Source organism: Nematolebias whitei, chromosome 1, assembly GCF_014905685.2.
Source record: "Nematolebias whitei isolate Nwh7 chromosome 1, NemWhi1, whole genome shotgun sequence".
Lineage (NCBI taxonomy): Eukaryota > Metazoa > Chordata > Actinopteri > Cyprinodontiformes > Rivulidae > Nematolebias > Nematolebias whitei.
Window position 1 is genome coordinate 19,615,636 of NC_056498.1, and position 21,043 is coordinate 19,636,678.

Genomic DNA, 21,043 nt, shown 5'->3' on the forward strand with positions numbered 1-21,043 from the left:
AGTGTTTAAAACAGAATCATGTCCATCTTTAATCCACCTCCTTTCCTTCCCAAACAGCTGCTGAGTTTGTTTCGTAGCTCTAGTTTTGGGTTGAAAAGTCTAACTGTGTCTCTAAATGCAACTCAAAATGAAAAGAATCAGTTGAAACTGTGTTAGTCCGTGTATTCCTGTAAGAATTTTCCTACCATCTTCATGTCGCTCTTCAGTTTGCTGATGCCGGCTCTCTCGCTCTTGGTGGCGCCGGCGTTGCCCAGGTGATGGATGGAGATGGCAGAACTGACGCCGGTGTCCCCTTCTCTCACTGTGGAGGAGGAAATACAGGAAGATGAAAATGAAGCACCAATGATTAATGTTTATTCTTCAAAAAGTTACGATAAAAAGTCACGATGGGAAATTTTTAAATAAGAAAATGAAGAAACAAGTCAATAAATTAAGCAACGACTGAATAGCAATGATAGCCTGATTGATTCAGCAACATCTGTCCAGTGGTTTGTTAGATGTTTTGATAACAGACATACACAAAAATACAATATTGATGTTGTGTATTATATTGATTTATAAAATCTATGTGCAAAGATGAAATCTAAACTGGACACCCCTCAGAACTGAACAGAATCATTACAGCAGTAGTCAGACCAAGTAACAGGGAATAATTTGTAAACTGATCAATGCTGGAACATAAATAGCGGGCAAGGGTGGGATATGGAGGTCCTCCCCCAGAAATTTTGAATAAAGTAGATGTAATTTCCTGCATTTTGGTGTATTTTAACAGGTTGTTAAACATCTACGTGCTTGTAAAAAAAAAATATATATATATATATATATATATATATATATATATATATATATATATTTATATATTTATTTATTTATTTTATTTTATTTTTTGCGGACCCCCAAGCACCGGCTTGCGGAACCCCAGGGGTCCGGGGACCCCAGTTCGAGAATCGCTTGACAGCACGTACTAACATCAGGAAATGCATCTGAAGCTATGCTGTGCTAAAACAACAAGCTAAAACAGAAGCCTTATGTTCAATATCCTGATGCATGCTCAATAATCCAGGTAGAAAAATCTAAAAAAGTTCAATCTGGTCTTCTGGACATTCAAAAAAACAAAACAAAGCGAAAAAATGTAGATACGTTTCGTCTTTCATCCGAGAGACTTCCTCAGTCTGAGGAGCTGTATTCAGCTCAGTCTCTTAAATAGCACCTTCTCGGAGTGGATCAACCAGTTTGCTGCTGACAACCAAAACCAGCTGCTCACGTGGTCAAGAAGGACCATCAGCCTAACAATGGGTCATTAGCACACTGATGGCTGTTTACTATTCACAGAGGGCTGAGTGATACTACTAGCAATAACAGCATTGTAAGAGGGGGACAGTTGAACCTGGAGGCCTCCACCCCTGTTTAATGATGGACGATTTCTTTTCACAAAGATGGCCTCCTTTACTCCTCTCTCAAACCATCGTTCCTCTCTGTCCAGGATGTGAACATCTTCATCCCTGAAAGAGTGACCGCTGGCCTGGAGATGAATGAAGACCGCAGAGTCCTGGCCTGATGATGGTGATCTTCTGTGCTGACCAGCTACTTAAGAGACTGAGCTGAATACAGCACCTCAGACTGAGGAAGTCTTTCAGATGAAAGACGAAACATATCTACATTTTTTTGCTTTGTTTTGTTTTTTTGAATGTCCAGAGGACCAGATTGAACTTTGTTAGACCTTATGTTCAATCCAACATTTTTCAGTCAGGTCATCTGGACAGTTTCTTTTTTTTTGTGCTGAAATGTTTCACCTTCAATCCGGAAGGCTTCATCAGTCAAGGAAACACACAACACAACTGATTCTTCCCCCAACAGCTTACTCCAAAGTGGAACAAACCAGTTTTGCTTGTGCTAAGATGGTCTCTTTGGTATGCCCCTCCTCCATTGCTGGCCCTCTTCCTTGTTGACAGTCTTGTCAAACTGGTTGAAAACAACAAAGTCCATGCTCAATAATCCAGGTATACAGGTATTATGTTCAATGTTCCAAAGGTGGTGTCAACATCACTGAACTCTGAGGCATTTTCACCTCCTTCTACAGGTGTGCAGTGGAGAGCATCCTGTGCTCCAGCATCAACGTGTGGCATGGAGGCTGCACAGCTGCAGAAAGAAAAGCTTTGCAGAGAGCGGTGAAGGCTACACAGAAGTCTGTTGGAGTCAGTCTCTCCACCATCACAGACATCTACACCTCCAGATGCAGGAAGAGGGCCACCTGCATCATGAAGGATCCCACTCACCCAGCACACACACTCTTTGCCCTGCTCTCCTCAGGAAGGAGGTTAAGGAGCAGTAAGTGTAGAACCACTAGACTGAGGAACAGCTTCTACCCTGAGGCTGTTAGACTCATGAATCTCTAACCAGAATGATCACTGTGAAAAATCACGTCATGTTGCTGCTGATCTGTTTCATGTTGCTGCTGACCTGTTTCATGTTGCTGTGTTCATGCGTGCTCATCTGCTCACACAGGCTCATATTCGTGCTGCTGTTAGATGTAATGTTTTTATGCTATTAGTGCTTAGTGTATATTTCGTTGATGTTTTTTTAGTTCATATCTTAGATCTTATTACTGTTTTTCTTTTACATTTTATTGTTGGATGTAACTGGGACCCTGTGTACACAACTTCGTTCCACCACATGAACCACAAGTGATGTGAACGACAATAAAGAATCTCTGACTGACGTAAAGTAATCAAAGATTTCTCGTTCAATTATTGGATTTGACTCATCAGCACAAAACAATAATCTGGTTTATACAAGGTTCTAAAATGATTCAAATCTAAAAACACAACATATTCTACCTTGTCATTACTTAAACAAAAATAAATGTGAAATGATGTGTGTGGAAACATCCTTACTGGTTATACAAGTAAAGTTTAAAGGAGAAATTAAAAATGTTGAAACGAGCACAACTGACTTGAAAAGAAGTCAAAGTGAGAACTGACCACTGCGCTGCACCCCGAACTCCTTCCCACTCAGGATGTGGTGGAGCAGATTCTTCAGTTCAGACGGGCTGAGACTAATCAAACTCTCTGTGGCCTCCTCTCCTGCAAAAACACAAACAAGTACATGATGCCTGATCAAAACCCTTCAATATTTATTACTTAAGAAATCATTTCTTTATGGGTATTTTGGTGTGAGTTCAGGTATTCTGTTCTAGCTTTAAATCTGCTGGTTTTTTTTTACATTATAAATGACTGGATAATCATTTAAAATGTCTTGGGATTCATTAAACCTATGCAGACTAGACAATCAAACTCTTGCACCCCCCAGCAACTCTGCAAGGCTAAAGATATGGTAAACAATTTATTATCTAGAGCCATCCACAGTTTTTTATTCCCGTGACGAGATGCATTATGGTATGGCGCCATCTGTCCGCTATCTGTCTGCGGACAATTTTTTGTCCAAGCCCTAAATTGAAAACCCTTTAACATGGGAATTTCAAACCCATTTCGCTGTTCAGCGGTACAGACTACTCAGTTAAGGACTTTTTTTCCTTCTTTCAGCTGCTCCCTTCTTCAGGGGTCGCCACACCGAACTAAGAACCACGAAGACTTGACGATTTTTTTTTGTGCTGGATGCCCTTCCTGATGCAACCACAGACCACCGAGCTACCACAGCCCTCTGTGTGGAGCAGAGAGCTGCCATCTAGGAGAACCAGGGGAACAGATGGTGGGGGTTAAGGGCCTTGCTCAAGGGCCCAGAGTGGGGCAAATGAGGGTGGAGGCAGGTGTGGGTGCTTCATCTATCCCACCCACATTTTGATGTTGTCTGTACTGGGAGTTGAACTGGCGATCTTCCGATCACAGACCCACCTTCTCTAACCACTGTGCCACCACTTCCCTGAACCACCACTCTGAGTTAAGGATGATCCTTATTAATTTCAAAGGTCAAGGTCACAGGTGACCCTTTTGTGAAAATGTTTCTGTGCTCCAAATCTGCAACCGTGTAACGTAGGAATGTGAAACTGAACAGCTGGATGCCTTCATGGGTCAAGGATGAACCTTAATGATTTTAATGTCACAGGGTCAAAAGGTCACATGTGACCTATTTGTTAAATCCTTGTCTATGCTCTAGCCACACCTGAGCAACACAGAAATGCCAAACCCTTTCATTCCTAGATTGTTCCTTTCTGTCCAATGTCCATCCATAAACAGTGCACAGTAAGTTGTCCATGGTGTGTCTCCACACAAGTTTAGGATAGAAAATATTCTCAAAAAATTATTTTTTATTAAGACCACTTTCACTAAATAAATCTTGAGTGTTTCTGATGAAGTCTACTACTCTGGTCATGTATTGTCCAGCATCAACGTGTGGCATGGAGGCTGCACAGCTGCAGAAAGAAAAGCTTTGCAGAGAGTGGTGAAGGCTGCACAGAAGACTGTCGGAGTCAGCCTCCCCACCATCACAGATATCTACACCTCCAGATGCAGGAAGAGGGCCACCTGCATCATGAAGGACCCCACTCACCCAGCACACACACACTTTGCCCCTGCTCCCCTCAGGAAGGAGGTTAAGGAGCAGTAAGTGTAGAACCACTAGACTGAGGAACAGCTTCTACCCTGAGGCTGTTAGACTCATGAATCTCTAACCAGAAGAATCACATCATGTTGCTGCTGATCTATTTCATGTTGCTGCTGATCTGTTTCATGCTGCTGTGTACATTCGTGCTCATCTGCTCACACAGACTCATGTTCGTGCTGCTGTTCGACGTATTGTTTTTATGCTACTAGTGCTTAGTGTATTTTTAGTTGATGTTTTTTTAGTTCATGTCGTAGATCTTACTACTGTTTTTCTTTTACATTTTATTGTTGGATGTAACTGGGACCCTGTGTACATAATTTCGCTCCACCATATGTACCGCATGTGGTGTGAACAACAATAAAGAATCTCTGTATCTGTATCTGTTGTGGGAGGGAATTTAAGATTTGGATTTTGATTACTCTGTAAACTTACAGGTGTATTGACGGGTGTATTATATAATGTTGGCAACACTCTTGTTCTTTTCTGCGTACTGTCTGCCATCGGTCTCACCTGAACAGTTGAGTGACTGAGCCAGCTCGGTGGCCATGACCTGGATGATAAGGCCGATTCGCAGTCTGAACATCTCCGTGAACAGACCGGGTTGAGTCCTGATGCTCATTGCGAGGTACACCATGATTTCCTGGTAGGGAGAGAAGGCAGGAGGTGAGTGAAGGAGCACTATAGGGACTGTTGAAGATATAACCCACCTGAGTGAGGATGGCCACGCTGATGTTGTTGTCGCTGGCCTCATCGATGAGAGCAGACAGCTGGTCCGGAGGGATGGGAGCCGTGATGGTTTTCTCCCTCGGTTCAGGAGGAAGACCTACAGTCAGGTGCTTCTGGTGGGCGAGCAAATCGGAGCAGGCCTGGCAAGAAATTGTGACTGATTAGAAGAGAGGACTGGAAACCAGGACGTGGCAAAATGCATACATGCACTTGTTAATGTGGCGTACCGAGTCGAGCTCCTCCACCTTCTTCTTCAGCATGCCAGAGATCATCCTGATAAGCCCCCACTGTTTGAGATCACCTGCCTTCTCGTAAAGATCACCCAGTAAAGACCCGACTGTGCAGCCTTTACCGTACAGCTGGGTGTCCCACTCCATACCCCTGAAGTACAACACTGAAGATTAAATTAATTCACCAATGTCTTGTTGCTTCATGTTTCTACTTCAAGTCAATCACAAAGATGTTCATGTAGCTAAAACATAAAATTCAAGATGTTCTGAAATGTTTCAAATCAGCTGTATGTTAAAAATGTCTCAGTCTTGATCCACAGCAGCAGTGAGGGGAGGAGAGAGGTGCATGTATGGGAACTAGTTAGGTCATATAATGCATTAGAGCCCAACCAATATATCGGTAGGAGCCGATATTTGAGGTCAATATAGACGTTTGGAGACATATTGGTATCAGTGATAATAATAATAATAATAATAATGTCATCACAATGTCAGCACTGCATGTTTCCATACAATGGTGAAATTAGTCTCTGCATTTAACCCATCCACCACCAGGTGGTGCAGTAATATGCACTGATATGAACACATGCTGTGAACCAGCCGTAATTATGCAATGTATCCAGCAGAGGATGCATGAAGACAACTTTCTAGTCATGGCCTTAAGTTTCACTTTCATCGCAGCTGAAGCAGGGAACAATACTGTGCAGTGTATTTTGCAGAACAGAGCATGGTAAGTTTATTTTAACTGATATGTAAAATAAGTCAATGATTATAAATTCTCTTCAATCCTCTAGCCCGCTTGTCATTATCTACAAGCCTCTCAAGTTAGCAAGCTAACATTAGTGTTCAGTTGCAGCGCCATCATGACATTAGCCCCGTTATCAGTAGTTACAGAAACGAGTCCTGTCGGACTGAGCTTCCAGTTTGTGAGGACATCCTGTGTCAGTAACGTTATCTTTGTCATCCTCATCGTAATGATTGTCTGAAATCTTTACTTACTCTACAAAGAAAAATAAATGCCGCTGCAGTCAATACTAATTAGGCCTTCGCCATATGTGACTGACTGTTTAAACAATGAACAGGGAAGGGTAATTCTATGTTTAATTTATATTTTTGTAACACACTTGATAACTTTACGGTGAATAGGAGGAGGATAGAAAATGTGAATGCACGTTAGGAAGACTGTTTTTTATGACCAGTGCACCACTTGTAAACCTAGAGGGGGTCTAGGTCTAGCTGGATCTGATTTGCTTAGCTTCATGGTTGCTAACAGCTGCGCTAAATAAACAAGCCTCGCTCCACTCACTGTTTACTTTGATTCTTGGGGGTGGACAAAGCTCAGATATTTCCAGCCATTATATTAGTTATTGGTGGCTGCCTTTCCCTTCCAATACTGGTATTGGCGATAGCCAAAATTCCATATCAGCCGGACTCTATAACACATGCTTTGAAAAATACTGCGGCAGGCTATTTGTGTGTTTTTTTTTTCTTTTTCTTATTAGTGACCTGCTACCCGCAGAGTCTTGTCATTAACGTAAATCATTTGTTTTTTTCTGTTTCTGTTAGCTTGTTTTATTAAAAAAAGCAAGGTCATGGAGAATAATGAGCAAATCCTAATGGGTTTATCTCCTGTAACTGGAACACTGTTAAGTTGGGTTTGATGTAAATTCCATTAGCAAATTCTGACTTGTGTGGCTAATGGGACAGAACAACAAATCCTTTTGAACGGTACCAGAAAATAATTTTGGAGGAACAATAACGTACTGGGCAGCACGGTGGCGCAACTGGTAGAGCTGCTGCCTCTCAGCGAGCAGGTCCCTGGTTCAAACCCCGGTCCAGGGGCCTTTCTGGGTGGAGTTGGCATGTTCTCTCCGTGCATGCGTGGGTTTTCTCCGGGTACTCCGGTTTCCTCCCACAGTCCAAAAACATGCATGTTAGGCTGATTGGTAACTCTAAATTGTCCCTAGGTGTGAGTGAGAGAGTGAATGGTTGTTTGTCTCGTTTGTCTCTATGTGGCCCTGTGATGGACTTGCGACCCGTCCAGGGTGTACCCCGCCCCTCGCACAGTGATTGCTGGACATGGGCACCAGCGACCCCCCGTGACCCAAGTTGGAATAAGTGGGTAAAGAAAATGGATGGATGGATGAATAACGTACTGATAATTTAAGACAAATGTGTGTTGAGATAATTAGGTCTGTTTCGAAGTGTTTGCTTCTGTAAACCACCTGAAAACGGTTCACAAGCTCCAATAAAACCTGAACCTCACTTTTCTTTGAAGAGGATGTAAAGTATATCAGCCTGGTCCTGAAGGTTCTTGGTGTCTCTCAGCAGTTGGACCAAAGCGTTGTAATCGACGGCTCCGCTGGCGTCTTTGGGGATGCCGCTCTGTATCGTGGCCACCACCTCTGAGCTCTGGAGGACAGAGGCAGAAGAATGGTTAGTCAGAGCCACTAAAGAGTGGTGCATTGAGCTTTTAGACTGTAAAGCTTAAAATGTTGTGCTTGTGAGGACGAAGAAGAGAAAAAGAAAAGAAACAGCAAAACAGGGTTCACCTGAGTTGCTTGCGGAGCAGAGGTTTCTGGAAGATTCAGGTTGAGCGATGGTTGACGAGAGCGGAACAGCTTGCTTGGTAGGTACATATTGACGTCTGGACAAACAAACGAAAAAGTTAAAATCTGGAGAACCGCAATGTATTCTTAAAATTAAAGCTGTTGTATAAACCGTTAGTTTGTGGAGATAACATGAGCTCACTCACTGTGAATGTTCAGATCCTGAGCCTTGTTCATCAGAGAAACAATCTCCTTGGTTTTGGTGGCCACGGCCTTGAATCTGCCCAGACCTCCCACCTGAGGCTTGGTCTTCTTAGGGGCGGAGTGGGCCAAAAGGTGGTCTAGGTACTGTGCAAGGTCGTCTGCCTCTAGAGCGAGGGTGGGGTGTAATTAGCATTTAGTTCAATGTAAATATTCAGAATTTTGAGCATCACAAAATAAATTCAGAAATTTTGGATTGAATTTAAATCTAAAAAAATGACACCACATCTGTTTATGGGTCATTTTGTTAGATGATTCAAATTCTCCTCAGTTTTAGTAAAATGCTTAAAAGAACAAGATTATTTAAAGAAACAGCAGCTGAAAGTCAAGACCTTTTAAAAATCACGCATTAAGATTTAATTGAACCTTCCACAATGTGTTCATTCTTTTAACATTCTTCTGCGTGAGCCCTTTTCTCCCCCTCACTTTTATAATATCAAGGGTCAAGGTTCTTTATTGTCATTCCCATCTCATGTGGTACATGTGGTGGGACAAAATTGTGTACACAGGGTCCCAGTTACATCCAACAAAAGTATAAAATGTAAAAGAAAAACAGTAATAAGATCTAAGATAAGAACTTAGAGATACTCAAACTAAGAAAACACTAAACACTTAATAAAACAATACGCCAAACAACTTATTTTGACAGGGTGTGTTCCAGTAACTGTTTGCTTGGATCGAGTAACTCTTAGGTTTACTAATAATAAAGTTATGAACAAATATGACTGCCTTGAACGAATAAAACTTATATACTGGCTATGTAAACTGAAAATAATTATATAAACACTAATTTTAAACACAACAGCCACTTATGAGCTTCTTAATACGAGCTGCCGCTTCAAGTAAGCATTTCTGCCCCTACCCTTGAAAAAATCTCCGCTCCTAAAAGAGTGATGGGGGTGAGTGCTGAGCTAACCAGGCAGTCGTACGCAGGCAGGAGCCCACAGGCAGCCGCCCACAGGCAGCCGCCATGAACAGATGGAGGAGGCGCCTGGAGGTTTCACATGTGGAGTCGGACAACAAGGACAGTGAATTCAGCGGAGAAGAGTTGGCAGTGTTTACAAATGCAGGTAAACGCAGATGTTTAACAGCCTGTTATAATACACCAAAATGCAAGAAATAGCATCTAATTTATTCAAAATTGTATGGAGAAGGAGCCCCAGATCCCCTGCCCCGCCCACTATTTGCGTTCCAGCATCAGTTGATTTACAACTGAAGCCATGCCAGCAGCTGAGTTGTTTGAACAAATCTAAGTTATCACCAGAAGGATCCGTGAATAAGAAAAAAATAAAAAAGGAATTTGTGAGTTTGCAACAGAATATTTTCAGTTGAAACCAGAGTTTACATCCACTGTATAAAAATACACAACCATTTTCTTCTTTTTAAAAAATTCTTACCATCATCGTATCGTAACTCGTGCACATATCCAGCACCGAAATCATCTCTATCGCTCTCCTCACGGTGCTGGCCCATGCCACGAGAGCCCTTGAAGTCCAGGAAGCTGAGATGAGCGCAGCAGGAAGTGGTCAGGAACTCCGACAGCTTCCCCGTCTGGGTCCTGCAGAGGACGGAGAAGGACGTGTTTAAGAGACAGCAATGTCAGGGCATAAAGATATCTCAAAAACAAAAGGCAGAAGCTAAAAATTAGATCTACTGTGAGTTTAAAATTTCAAAAGGCAACACCTTGCTCCTCCAAAATATCCATCCTGTAACTTCTTTAGTGTAGCCAAGACAGCAGGGTCCAGGTCTGAATGATCTTCAGCTGTAGCACAAAATGAGAGAAGATCTACACTTAAAAACAATTAGTAAAAAATATTTTAAATGATTCAGATCTTCAAAGTGGAGTTCTTAAGAAACAATTAAAATCTAAAGTCTTGAACTTCCAAAGTGATTCATATGGACACTATTTTATGAACTTTGACCCTGCAGTCAGTTTCCATTACTGCTTATTTACATAGAAACCTGGGAAGGAAGGGAAGTCTGAGATTGTCATCATTGTTTGTTCCCATGCTTTGATGAAATTAGTTCTCTGCATTTAACCCATCACACCTGAGATATACTCAGGTGGCGCAGTGGGCAGCTATGTAGGCACCCGGGGAGTAATTAGGGACTGGGTGTCTTGCTCAGAGACACTATGACATGTGGGCATGGCTGGGAGTTGAACCACAACTTTCGGGTCCAAAGTCGGCTGCTCTACCTCTACCCCATCTCGGCCCCCAACTACCAAAAGTTTAACTACCAAAAGGATGTAGAAAGAGCTGAAATTAGCTTACAAAATGTGAAATAAGCTTAAAAAAACTAAAATTAGCATAAAAACAGCTAAATAGTAGTTGAAATTGTAGAAAAAGCTGAAACTAACAGAAAAAAGCAGAAAGGGGCATGACAAACAGAAATTAGCATAAAGATGCTAATTAGGCTGAAAGAAACAGAAATTACCTCGCAAAACTTGAATTTATCTGAAAACAGCTGAAATTAGCTAAAGAAATGCTAAAAAGGTAGAAAAAGCTAAAATTAGCAGAAGAAAGCAGGAACACAAGTTTGCCCAATTAGGCTGAAAGAACCAGAAATAAGTACAGAGTGGAAATTATCTTAAAAAGGCAGAAAACATCAAAAACAGCTGAATAGTAGCTAAAAATGCAGAAAAAAGCTTAAATTACCAGAATGAAGTGGAGCGACAATTTTAGCTGAATTAGACTGAAAACAGCTTAAGAGCGCAAAAAATGTGGAATTAGCTGAAAAAGCTCAATTTACCATAAAACAGCTAAATATAGCTGAAATAGCAGAAGGAGCTATTAATATGATTATAATTATTAATATTATTATAAATAGCAGAGTGAGATGGAGAAGGATGACTCGCTGTGGTGACCCATGAAGAGGGAAAAGCCAAAAGAAGAAGATAGCTGAAGTAGCAGAAAAAGCTGAAACTAGCATAAATAAGATGAAAGGAGCATAACAAACTGAATTTAGCAGAAAAAACATTAGAAGAAGCACAAAAATATTGCAGTTAGCTGAAAATTGCACAAAACAGCTGAAGAAACAGATGAAATTAGCTGAATTTCTTTTTAATTTGCACAAGCAAATAGCAGCAGTGGCAGCTAGTTATAGCACCTCTGGGTGAAAACTGGGTGTTTTCAGCAGGAATATCTTAAAACTTCTGCCCCATACTTGTGTAATGTAAAACTGTCAGCAACATAAAGCAGCTAGATTGCTAATCTGTGCAGAACTAATCTGTTTCCACAAACTGAGGTTGTTTAGAGAGCCATCTACGACAAGTAAGATATTCACTGTTCATAACTTTTCCTTAGAAACTCATTGAGAAACTGAACTATCCCTTTGACAGATGTTACTGACTGTCAGAGGACAATCATCAGGTGCAGAAACCCACTCAGCATGCTCTGTGAAATGGGGAAAGTGATGGTTGGTCGTCCAGTGATCCTCCATCTGGACGAGAGGTAGGCGATTTCTGTCCTCAGCATCTCCACGATCATCTTGTTGTCCAGCGCCAAGTAGAACTGCTGGTGGTCAATGAACTGGAAGGTTTCAGAGGTGAAATAAAAAGAAAAAGACCAATGTCAGTGATAAACAATGAACAGTGTCAGATAAAATATACATAACAGTTTTAAGAAATCAGTTTAAGAGAATTCAAGGATCCATTTTGGGAAATTAGATTTTATACAATTTCAGTCAATTTATAATTTCACTGATAAGATAAGAGCTGCATCAATTAACTATAGAAGCCAAAATCAGTTGATTTCAAGCTCGACGGGCTGAGACAACAACCAAAAACCTGTTTTTTCCCCTGGTCAGTGAACACACCAGAGCTCAGCAACAATCACATGTAGATCAAATGTTTACTGAGTGAAAACTGAGCAGTTTTTTTTCTGTGGGGGGTTGAAACAAAGTCAAAGGAAGAAGAAGAAAGAAGGTGCTACTTCTTTTCTACAGAAGTTTATCACTTTGCTCAGACTGGTTCCTTCTATAGAGAAAGCAGAAAGAAAAAAAGAGTTAGGATATTATGTTCTGGTTTAAAGGAAATTTCTAATTATTTTCAGTTTGGGTTTTCTTTGTGTAAATATTTCTTTACCCCACATATAAAAAGATATTTGTACATTTTCAGTGATGGATAGAGAAGGCACATAAACTGGTGCCGTTTCAGAAAAAATACAAATATATATATATACATTTGTTTTTATTGTAAATGCACAGTCAATTTTAAATTCAAGCAGAAAAAAAAAAATAATATAAATGAATGCTGTTAATTAGTTTTTAGTGGAAAAAATCTGTGTAAATTGGATTGTGCCTAAAAGAAATAAACTATTAGTGAATCTTTGAATTTAAAAAAAAAAATGAAGCTGAAGCTTTTTTTTTTTTTTTTTTTTGGTCATCTAATGACAATATTGACTGGTCCGTCTCCCAATAATTCAGTTTGTGTTTTATGAACCTGAGGCGTGAATGTGAAGATGGTGTTCCTGATGATGTAGAACTTGGATGTTCCCAGCACTCCTATCCTCCTGTAGGGCCGCCCGGTCAGACCGAGCCTCGGGTTACGACCTGAAACAGACAGAAAATAACTGGAGGGTTAATTTGAAGAGTCAGGATCTACTGCAGAGCTTAGATTATTAGGACAAAAAAAAAAAAAAAAACCAGCAGATAATGATTCTTCTCTTTACTGCTTTCAATAATCCTGTGTGACTCAAATGTGACATAATTCTTGTTTTGTTCTAAACATTTTGAATTTTGCTCCAACAGCTGCTGAAGTGAGCAGTTAAAAGTTTATAACATCACTATCTGATTGCACTGTGTTTGAGAACATGTGGACTAAATCAGATTATAGACGAGACTCGGCTGATACACATGACAGACAACAGGTAGGTCACAAACTGATGACGTCATCCTAAAATCTATGGTGTTATGGAGAGGGAAGAACCAGGGACTAACTTCATGTTTGAGCACATGTTGAACAAAAAATAACAAATGTTCAAAACAGATTTTAAGATAATCCATTAGAACATCTGCATTGCAGATTTACATTTTTAAATGAAGTGTATGAACTTATAGTTTTTCCCACAGCTGCATTCTGTTTGTGATCAAAGAGGCTGTAACTTTGTGCTTTTGGATAATTGGTTGAAAATGTTTTTACCTAGTATCTCTGAGCTTACCACATTTAGCTTTTTTTCTTTTAGCATCACCATCATGTTCTGGAAACACGTTGTGCTATAAGAAAATGTGTTTGATGTTGCAGTTTTTGAAACATGCTGTCCTTTAATACACTGCCTGGCCCAAAAAAAGTCACCACCTGGATTTAACTAAGCAAATAGGTACGAGCCTCCTATTGGATAATTACTGCATGGACTATTATCTTTCAGCTGGCAACAAGTTATTTAACCCCATCTGGTGCAATGAGTTGCTTCTCTTTTCTTAAACAACCATGTTGACAGACACATCGGGTGGTCATGAAAAAGATGTCAGTCTGTTTGAGAAGGGTAAAATCATTGACATGCATCAAGCAGAGAAAACATCTAAGGAGATTGTAGAAACTACTAAAATAGGGTTAAGAACTGTCCAACACATTATTAGAAATTGGAAGGACAGCGGGGACCCATCGTCTTTGAGGAAGAAATGTGGCTGGAAAAAATCCTGAATGATCGTGATCGGCGATCACTTAAACGTTTGGTGAAATCATATTGAAGAAAAACAACAGCAGCACTCAGGGCTATGTTTAATAGTGAAAGTAAGAGCATTTCCACATGCACAATGTGAAGGGAACTCAAGGGATTGGGACTGAACAGCTGTGTAGCCTTAAAAAAAACGCTAATTAGTGACGCTAACTGGAAAAAAGGTTTCAATTTGCTAGGGAGCATAAAGATTGGACTATGGAGCAATGGACGAAGGTCATGTGGTCTGATGAGTCCAGATTTACCCTGTTCCAGAGTGATGGGTGCATCAGGGTAAGAAGAGAGGCAGGTGAAGTGATACACCCATCATGCCTAGTGTCTAGTCATCAATGCAAGGGCTTGGTGAAAAATTAATGCAACACTGGATGGAAATAGATCTTGTGACATTGCAGAAGCTTATCGAAACAATGACACAGTGAATGCTGCTGTAATCAAAGCTAAAGGAGGTCCAATGAAATATTAGTGTGACCTTTTTTTTTGGCCAGAAAGTGTAATTTTACCTAAAGGCTTGTCTCAGACCTGTCTAACAATCACTTAAAATCCATCCATCCATTATCTTTACCCGCTTCTTCCTTTTCGGATTGCGGGGGTCACTGGCGCCCATATCCAGCAGTCACTGGGCGAGAGACAGGGGACACCTTGGACAGGTCTCCAGTCCATCACAGGGACACATAGAGACAAACGAGACAAACAACCATTCACTCTCTCACTCACACCTAGGGACAATCCAGAGTTACCAATCAGTCTAACATGCATGTTTTTAGTATGTGGGAGAAAACCCATGCATGCATAGAGAAAACATGCAAACTCCACCCAGAAAGGCCCTCGGCTGAGATTTGAACCGAGGCTGCAGCTCTACCAACTGCCCCATTATGTAACTGAACTGAACTGGACTCGAAAATAAACAACTAACTTTCAATAACAAAGAAATGTTTGACTCAAAAAGTTTTCCCTACATGCTAAATCAAGTACCGAGTCTGGCGTAGATGTGGCTGAGGACCCTGGATGGCTGCACGTGGATGGGATGAATATCCGCCACAGTCTCCACGTTTATCCCGTTCTTCAGCAGCAGCTCCTTAATCTCCTCCGTCTCAGCCAAAATCGACACTGGTGGGAAAAACAATATATTCTAATTGGTGTTATATATATTTTTGGCTGCTGCTCAGGCTGTAAGCTCACCCTGTACAACCACATCGGGCTTGGGGATGGTGGAGAAACGTCGGTTAAGAGGGTCAATCTCTCCAGGGGCAAGAAACCCCTGGAAATGAAAAAATTAAAAATGTTTATGAATAATACTTGAAATCATTATTTGGTTTGATGTTTGCTCAACATTGTGTGTCACTGGAATAAAGTAATAAAGAGTAACAAGGGTTTTTTTGTAATAAAATGGCGGGTCACCTCAGATAAGAGTTTTCCAAGGATGTACAGAGACTGTCCCCATTTCAGAGGACATTTGCCCATTGGGATCCTCTCTACTGTATGAGGGTTCATGTACTCCTCCTCCACCTGTTAGAAAATATATCAAGGTTTGCAATAAAAAATGCACACACACACACAGCCTGCAGAAGGCAGTTAAAACTGTGAGTTGTGTTTACAGTAGATCTAAAAGCTCGTTTAAATGATTCAGTGTTCTCAGGAAGACCTTTTCAGAAGGAACGCTGTAGAGCTCGGGCAGCAACCAGATCCCATCCTTCTGCTTGATCAGGATCCCTTCCAGAGCTTCCTGATACTCCTGCACCTGGATTACAGTCAACACCAGCATGAATGCACAGAAGAAAAAAGGCAGAACTAGGAAAAGATTTTTCTGCGAAAAACCAAAAGTTTTGATAGTAGCCTTTTATGACTATCCCTAAGCAGAGGCACTTGAACAGCTGAAATTTATGTCAGTCTTATAGAAAAAAAAAATGAAGTAGCAAAATGATGCAAAAATACCAACTCATGCCATCCCTCCAAATAAAAGTAACTAGTAGAACCCGACCGATAGATCGGTAGGGGACGATGTAGTCTGAGATAGATGTTTGGGGACCTACAGTATCGGTGATAATTGTCCCATTTTTTGCCGATATACACACTTCTAATTTTCACCCCTAAAATGCTGGGACCTAGCCGTAATTATACAATGTATCCAACAGAGGGCCCATGAAGACGACTTTCAAGTCATGGCCGTTCACTTAAGTTTGACTTACACATTCAGCACAGATTAAATACTGTGTTGTGTATTTTGCAGAACAGAGCATGGTAAGTTTATTTTGACTGATCTGTAAAATAAATCAGCAATAATAAATTCTCTTCAATCCGCCAACCCGCTTGTCATTAGCTATGTGCCTCTCAAGTTAGCAAGCTAACTTTTTGGATAACTTAGAATATGCTATTGCTTTCTAAAACTTTATCCAGAACAATAAATCTAACAGCAGTAAATACTGTATATCAGTATACTATACTATATATATATATATAAATAGTATACATGATATATAGTATACATATATACGTATACTATATATCAATGTTAGTAACATTATCCTTGTCATCCTCAGTGAAATCTTAACTTCTCTTCAAAGAAAAAAAACCTGCTGTGATTAATACTAATTAGGCCTTCACCATACGGGACTGACTGTTTTTTTTTTTCACAGAAGTGATGTGGTGTCAAACTCCAGGCCTCGAGGGCCAGAGCCCTGCAACTTTTAGATGCGTCTCTGATGCCACACAGCTGAATCATATGACTGAATTAGCTTCTCAGTGCAGTCAAGTTCTCCAAAGTCCTGCTAATGACCTCCTTATTTGATTCAGCTGTGTGGCATCAGAGACACATCTAAAAGTTGCAGGACTCCGGTCCTCGAGGCCTGGAGTTTGACACCCCAGGAAGGACATTTCTTGTTTAATTTATATTTTTGTAACACACTTGATGACTTTATGGTGAATAGTGGATATAAAATGTGAATGCACGTCAGGAAGATATTTTTATGACCAGCGCACCACTTGTAAACCTGCTGTGGGACTAGGTTTAACGTGGATCTGATTTGCTTATCTTCGTGGTTACTAACAGCTGCGCCAAATAAACAAGCCCCACTCCACTCATTGTTTACTTAGATTCTTGGGGATGGACAAAGCTCAGAGATTTCCAGCCATTATATACATTATCGGTGGTCGCCGCCCCTCTCAATATCTGTATCAGCTATAGCCAAAATTTCCATATCGGTCGGGCTCTAGTAACTAGTACTATACTTCTAGTACTACTAGTACTATCTTCACCAGCATAGTACTATACTTGTACTAGTACTACTGGTCAAAGTATAGTTGTATGTAGCAGTAGCCTACTACAATTAGAATTACTAGTCCAAGTATTATACATCACTTCACCACTCGCTCCCCACGAGATCGGATGCTTCTCTCCCTCCCTCTCCACTTTGCTTTGCTGCTCTGTCTGTCTGTGAAATTGCTGTGAGACTCTCTTGCATTTCTTCCGAACCATAATTATGGACTTGTTTTGACCAGTTGGTCCCTCATCTCAATTTACAACATTTCTTCGAAGAGAAGACAGGCTTTGGGCGAGCCGATTTAACCTGTTGGCACGTACGCAGCTGGATATCTCATCGACTGGAAAACTTGATGATGTGTCTATCTCTGCTGCCATCTGTGGATTTTAAGGACGCATATTTAATTGGATTTTCGATAACTGGTTCCTGCTTTTTGGATTCAGCTTGTGCTGGTTTTATCTACAATCAAGGAAGTCGTCAGCAGCAAATTTGGATCTGATCACGCTGCTTGCCTTTATGATGGCTTGGTTCATGTCTGGAGTACCCGGACTCAAATGCTTTGGGCTGAATGGATCAGATCTTGGGGATTTTTACTCAGTCACGTTCCATCGGTGTGGCCATGTTAATTTGGACATTTTGGAACCGAGTAGACCGACACATACTGAAGGTTGATGTCATTAAGTTCTGCCTGTCCCCAAAACAACTGTGTGTTTATCTAAATTTTGGTCGCCTTGGCTGTCCTTGAAGGCTCTTATCTAAAGTCGCCTGGAGAAAATGTGATCTGAGGCTCACCACCCCCTCCCTGAGGAATTTCCAACTGATAACTAGATGAGCCAGCTGAATAAACTTTGTGTCATCATTTCAGGGCTCTGGATTCTTATAGAGGTTATCCTTGGCCATTTCTCGACATACCTCGAGAATGTTTATGGATCTCACCGGAGGACACTGACTGATTACAGTGACCTCGAGAGCATCTATAAGCGTTGTTGACCGCTCTCGTCTCTGATGCAGAATGTCTACGTAAATATGTGCTTGTTTGTGCGAAGTGTTTTTTCAATATTAGAGGTTTTCTCAGCCAAGAAAAAAGTCTGATAGGAATTTTTTTCGCCTCCAACTCCTACATGTGTCCAGTTAACCACTGTTTTTTTGTCTGTCCAAACAGGTCTCACTTGTAAATGAGTCTTCGAGGCTCAATGTGATTTATCTGTTTAAATAAAGGTTGAATGAATGAATACATATATCAGTACAACAATACTAGTACTTCTAGTACTATATTAGTGCAAGTATTCTTTTAGTACTATATTTGTACTAGCACTATAATATTAGCGAAACTAGACTTATATTAGTAATAGTATACTTATAGAAGTAATATTAGTACTAGCTTTATTATTAGTACTATTATCATGATTACTATCTTATAATAACTTAACATTACTAGAACTAGTAAATGTATTATTCTAATACTCGAAGTACCATTATTATAGCAATAGTACTATTAGTAGTAGTAGCTCTAGTAATATTAAATGCTACAGTTATATCGCTGTGTTATATAATGCTAAACTTTGAGGCTGTAAGCTGTGTTTGCACTGGAGCAGACTCATTTGCATAAAAAGTAAAACTTCTATAATTCTTATAATGCTGAAAGGTATAATCTAAAGTTCTGGGATTACTGGACATTTGTTGGATGTTTAATGAAGTCTCTAATCCCGCTTTGCCATTGATTATTGTGAATCCACTCGGCTCTCGTTTTATTGGTTTTTCTCAGGTGTAGATTTGCCACTGTGACTTGTTTCCTCGCTCTGTGGGCGAGATCGTCAATACAAAGTGGGCAGTATCACAACTGGTCATTGTGTTCAAGCCACTCTGCCCACTGTGGCCCTTAAGCTCCCTATAATCAGACAATTTCTTTAGCTTATCTTGGCACTGCTGATAAGTCCGGGTGTAGCCATGCTGCGCAATCATCTCCGATATCTCTCTGTTAATGTGCTCAATTCTTGTGGCACCATCCGTCAACACGAGGTTCAGCTGTAGTTTACAGTGATGTAGCTCTGTTGTCAAATCAACAGTTGCGGTCTGTTTAAGTCAAAATCATCCCTTGAAGAAGTCCAGTTAGAACCATGAACAATGTGGTTCCAGAAACTGAGCTGAGTGGGGTGGGTACCAGCAATGAGCAGGCCCTAAACTGGTGTGGTGTCGTGGAGAACCGTTGAGAGTTGAGACAGTGGCAAAGTGCCATTAGTCTGCAGAACCTTCATTAAAAAGTTGTCAGAAGGGACCAAATCTAAACTGTTGAACTTTTCCCAATATACCCTAGTGGAGCTCAAATAAAGTTAAATATTTAAAAAAACCTTCATGGCACAATACCCAAAATACAATCATCTCCAGGACTGGGATCTAGCAATAGGATCAGGTTTGCAATAGTAGTTAAGCAGCATAAAATAGCATGAGGAACAAACAGGATCTCAATGTGCATTTCATGCACACAAACGATGAACAGTAAAGGTGTGAAACATTTGTTGTTGTTTTCACTCTAGCTGGATGTACTGTCATAGACTGAAACAAGGAGATAAGTTCAGGTGGAACTTACCTGTTCCTGACTATTGCTGAATATTCCATCCAAAATTAAGTACGTCCAGAACAGAGGCCACTCACACTCAATATTCTCAAACAGCTTCAGCTCTGCAGACTCGTAATACAACCGGTTTGGATCCTTTAGAGAGGCAGAAACACAAATCACATCAATTTGTGCAAGAGTGCATCTGTAAATGGTCCAAAGAGCTTCTCTGCTGTCCTCTTTAATGAACAGAAGAAAACTGGAACAGAGCATCTGAAATAAGAAAGCGATACTCTGGATCTTGTGAAGTGTATTCTATGTACCATATTTTCTGGTGTATAAGTCGCATCATTTAAAAAAAAAAAAAGCATCATGAAGAGGAAAAAACATACAAGTCGCTTTGACGTATAAATCACATTTATTATGTGTCACCACTGACCAGTCAAGTTTATTATGCCTTTATGTAATGGTCAATTCATTCATCCATCCATCCATCAATCCATGCGTACATCCATCGCAGCTGCTAGCTCTCCAGCGTTCCTCCGCCTGCACCAGCTGTGTGAAGTGAGCGCACATGGGAGGACTCACTATTGCAGTTCTTCGAAATTTAAAGCGTTAAACAATTGCGTTATGAATATGTGAAAAAAATATATATAAGTTGTTTGGCGTATAAGTCGAAGGACTGACAAATCTATGCAAAAAACTGTGACTCATACTCCAGAAAATACGGTAAATGTGGACAAATACCATATTTTCCGCCGTACACGTCTCACCGCCCTATAAGTCACATCAGTCCAAATATGTCTAATAAAGTGGAAAAATCCATAAATACGTTGCTTCACCGTATGTGTCACATCTATTATGCATCACTGCTGAAGCATCGCGTTTGTTATGCGTCACCGCTGAAAACCCGGAAATGTGGGCCGGTGTTGTGTAAAAAATTGATGGGCTGCCAAGTGGTGGGCGCAAGAGCGTGCACGGGAGGATTTTAACAAGATTAACACTTAAAAACAATTATTTGTTTGCTGGAAATTATAGCAAGGTGTGTCTCAGTTGAATCATTCCTTTAAAAAATGCATTTTAATGGTCAAATCAGCTGAATTTCAAAAATGGTTTAGCTGCCTTGGTGCTGTGAAGCGTGCATGTGCAGATGGACGAGCCGCTGCATTTCTTTAAAATTTAACAAGATAACCAGTTAAAAAAAATTTTTGTTGGCTCGAAATTATAGCAA

At 40.6% G+C, this 21,043-nt stretch overlaps 1 protein-coding gene across 1 annotated transcript in view; it reads right to left on the reverse strand.

The window, feature by feature from the left end:
* phka1a (phosphorylase kinase, alpha 1a (muscle)) overlaps positions 1-21,043 on the reverse strand; it is a 62,046-nt gene that overhangs the window by 13,016 nt on the left and 27,987 nt on the right. Inside the window, exons 10-26 of the mRNA XM_037675514.1 lie at positions 19,846-19,968; positions 15,644-15,739; positions 15,400-15,507; positions 15,181-15,259; positions 14,974-15,108; positions 12,768-12,877; positions 11,712-11,856; positions 10,010-10,088; positions 9,724-9,884; positions 8,272-8,433; positions 8,069-8,163; positions 7,783-7,928; positions 5,514-5,667; positions 5,268-5,426; positions 5,071-5,200; positions 2,982-3,083; positions 186-301 (exon numbers count right to left, since the gene is read on the reverse strand). Coding sequence (XP_037531442.1) covers positions 186-301; positions 2,982-3,083; positions 5,071-5,200; positions 5,268-5,426; positions 5,514-5,667; positions 7,783-7,928; positions 8,069-8,163; positions 8,272-8,433; positions 9,724-9,884; positions 10,010-10,088; positions 11,712-11,856; positions 12,768-12,877; positions 14,974-15,108; positions 15,181-15,259; positions 15,400-15,507; positions 15,644-15,739; positions 19,846-19,968 — 2,100 coding nt within the window. The remainder of the gene's footprint in view (positions 1-185; positions 302-2,981; positions 3,084-5,070; positions 5,201-5,267; positions 5,427-5,513; positions 5,668-7,782; positions 7,929-8,068; positions 8,164-8,271; positions 8,434-9,723; positions 9,885-10,009; positions 10,089-11,711; positions 11,857-12,767; positions 12,878-14,973; positions 15,109-15,180; positions 15,260-15,399; positions 15,508-15,643; positions 15,740-19,845; positions 19,969-21,043) is intronic.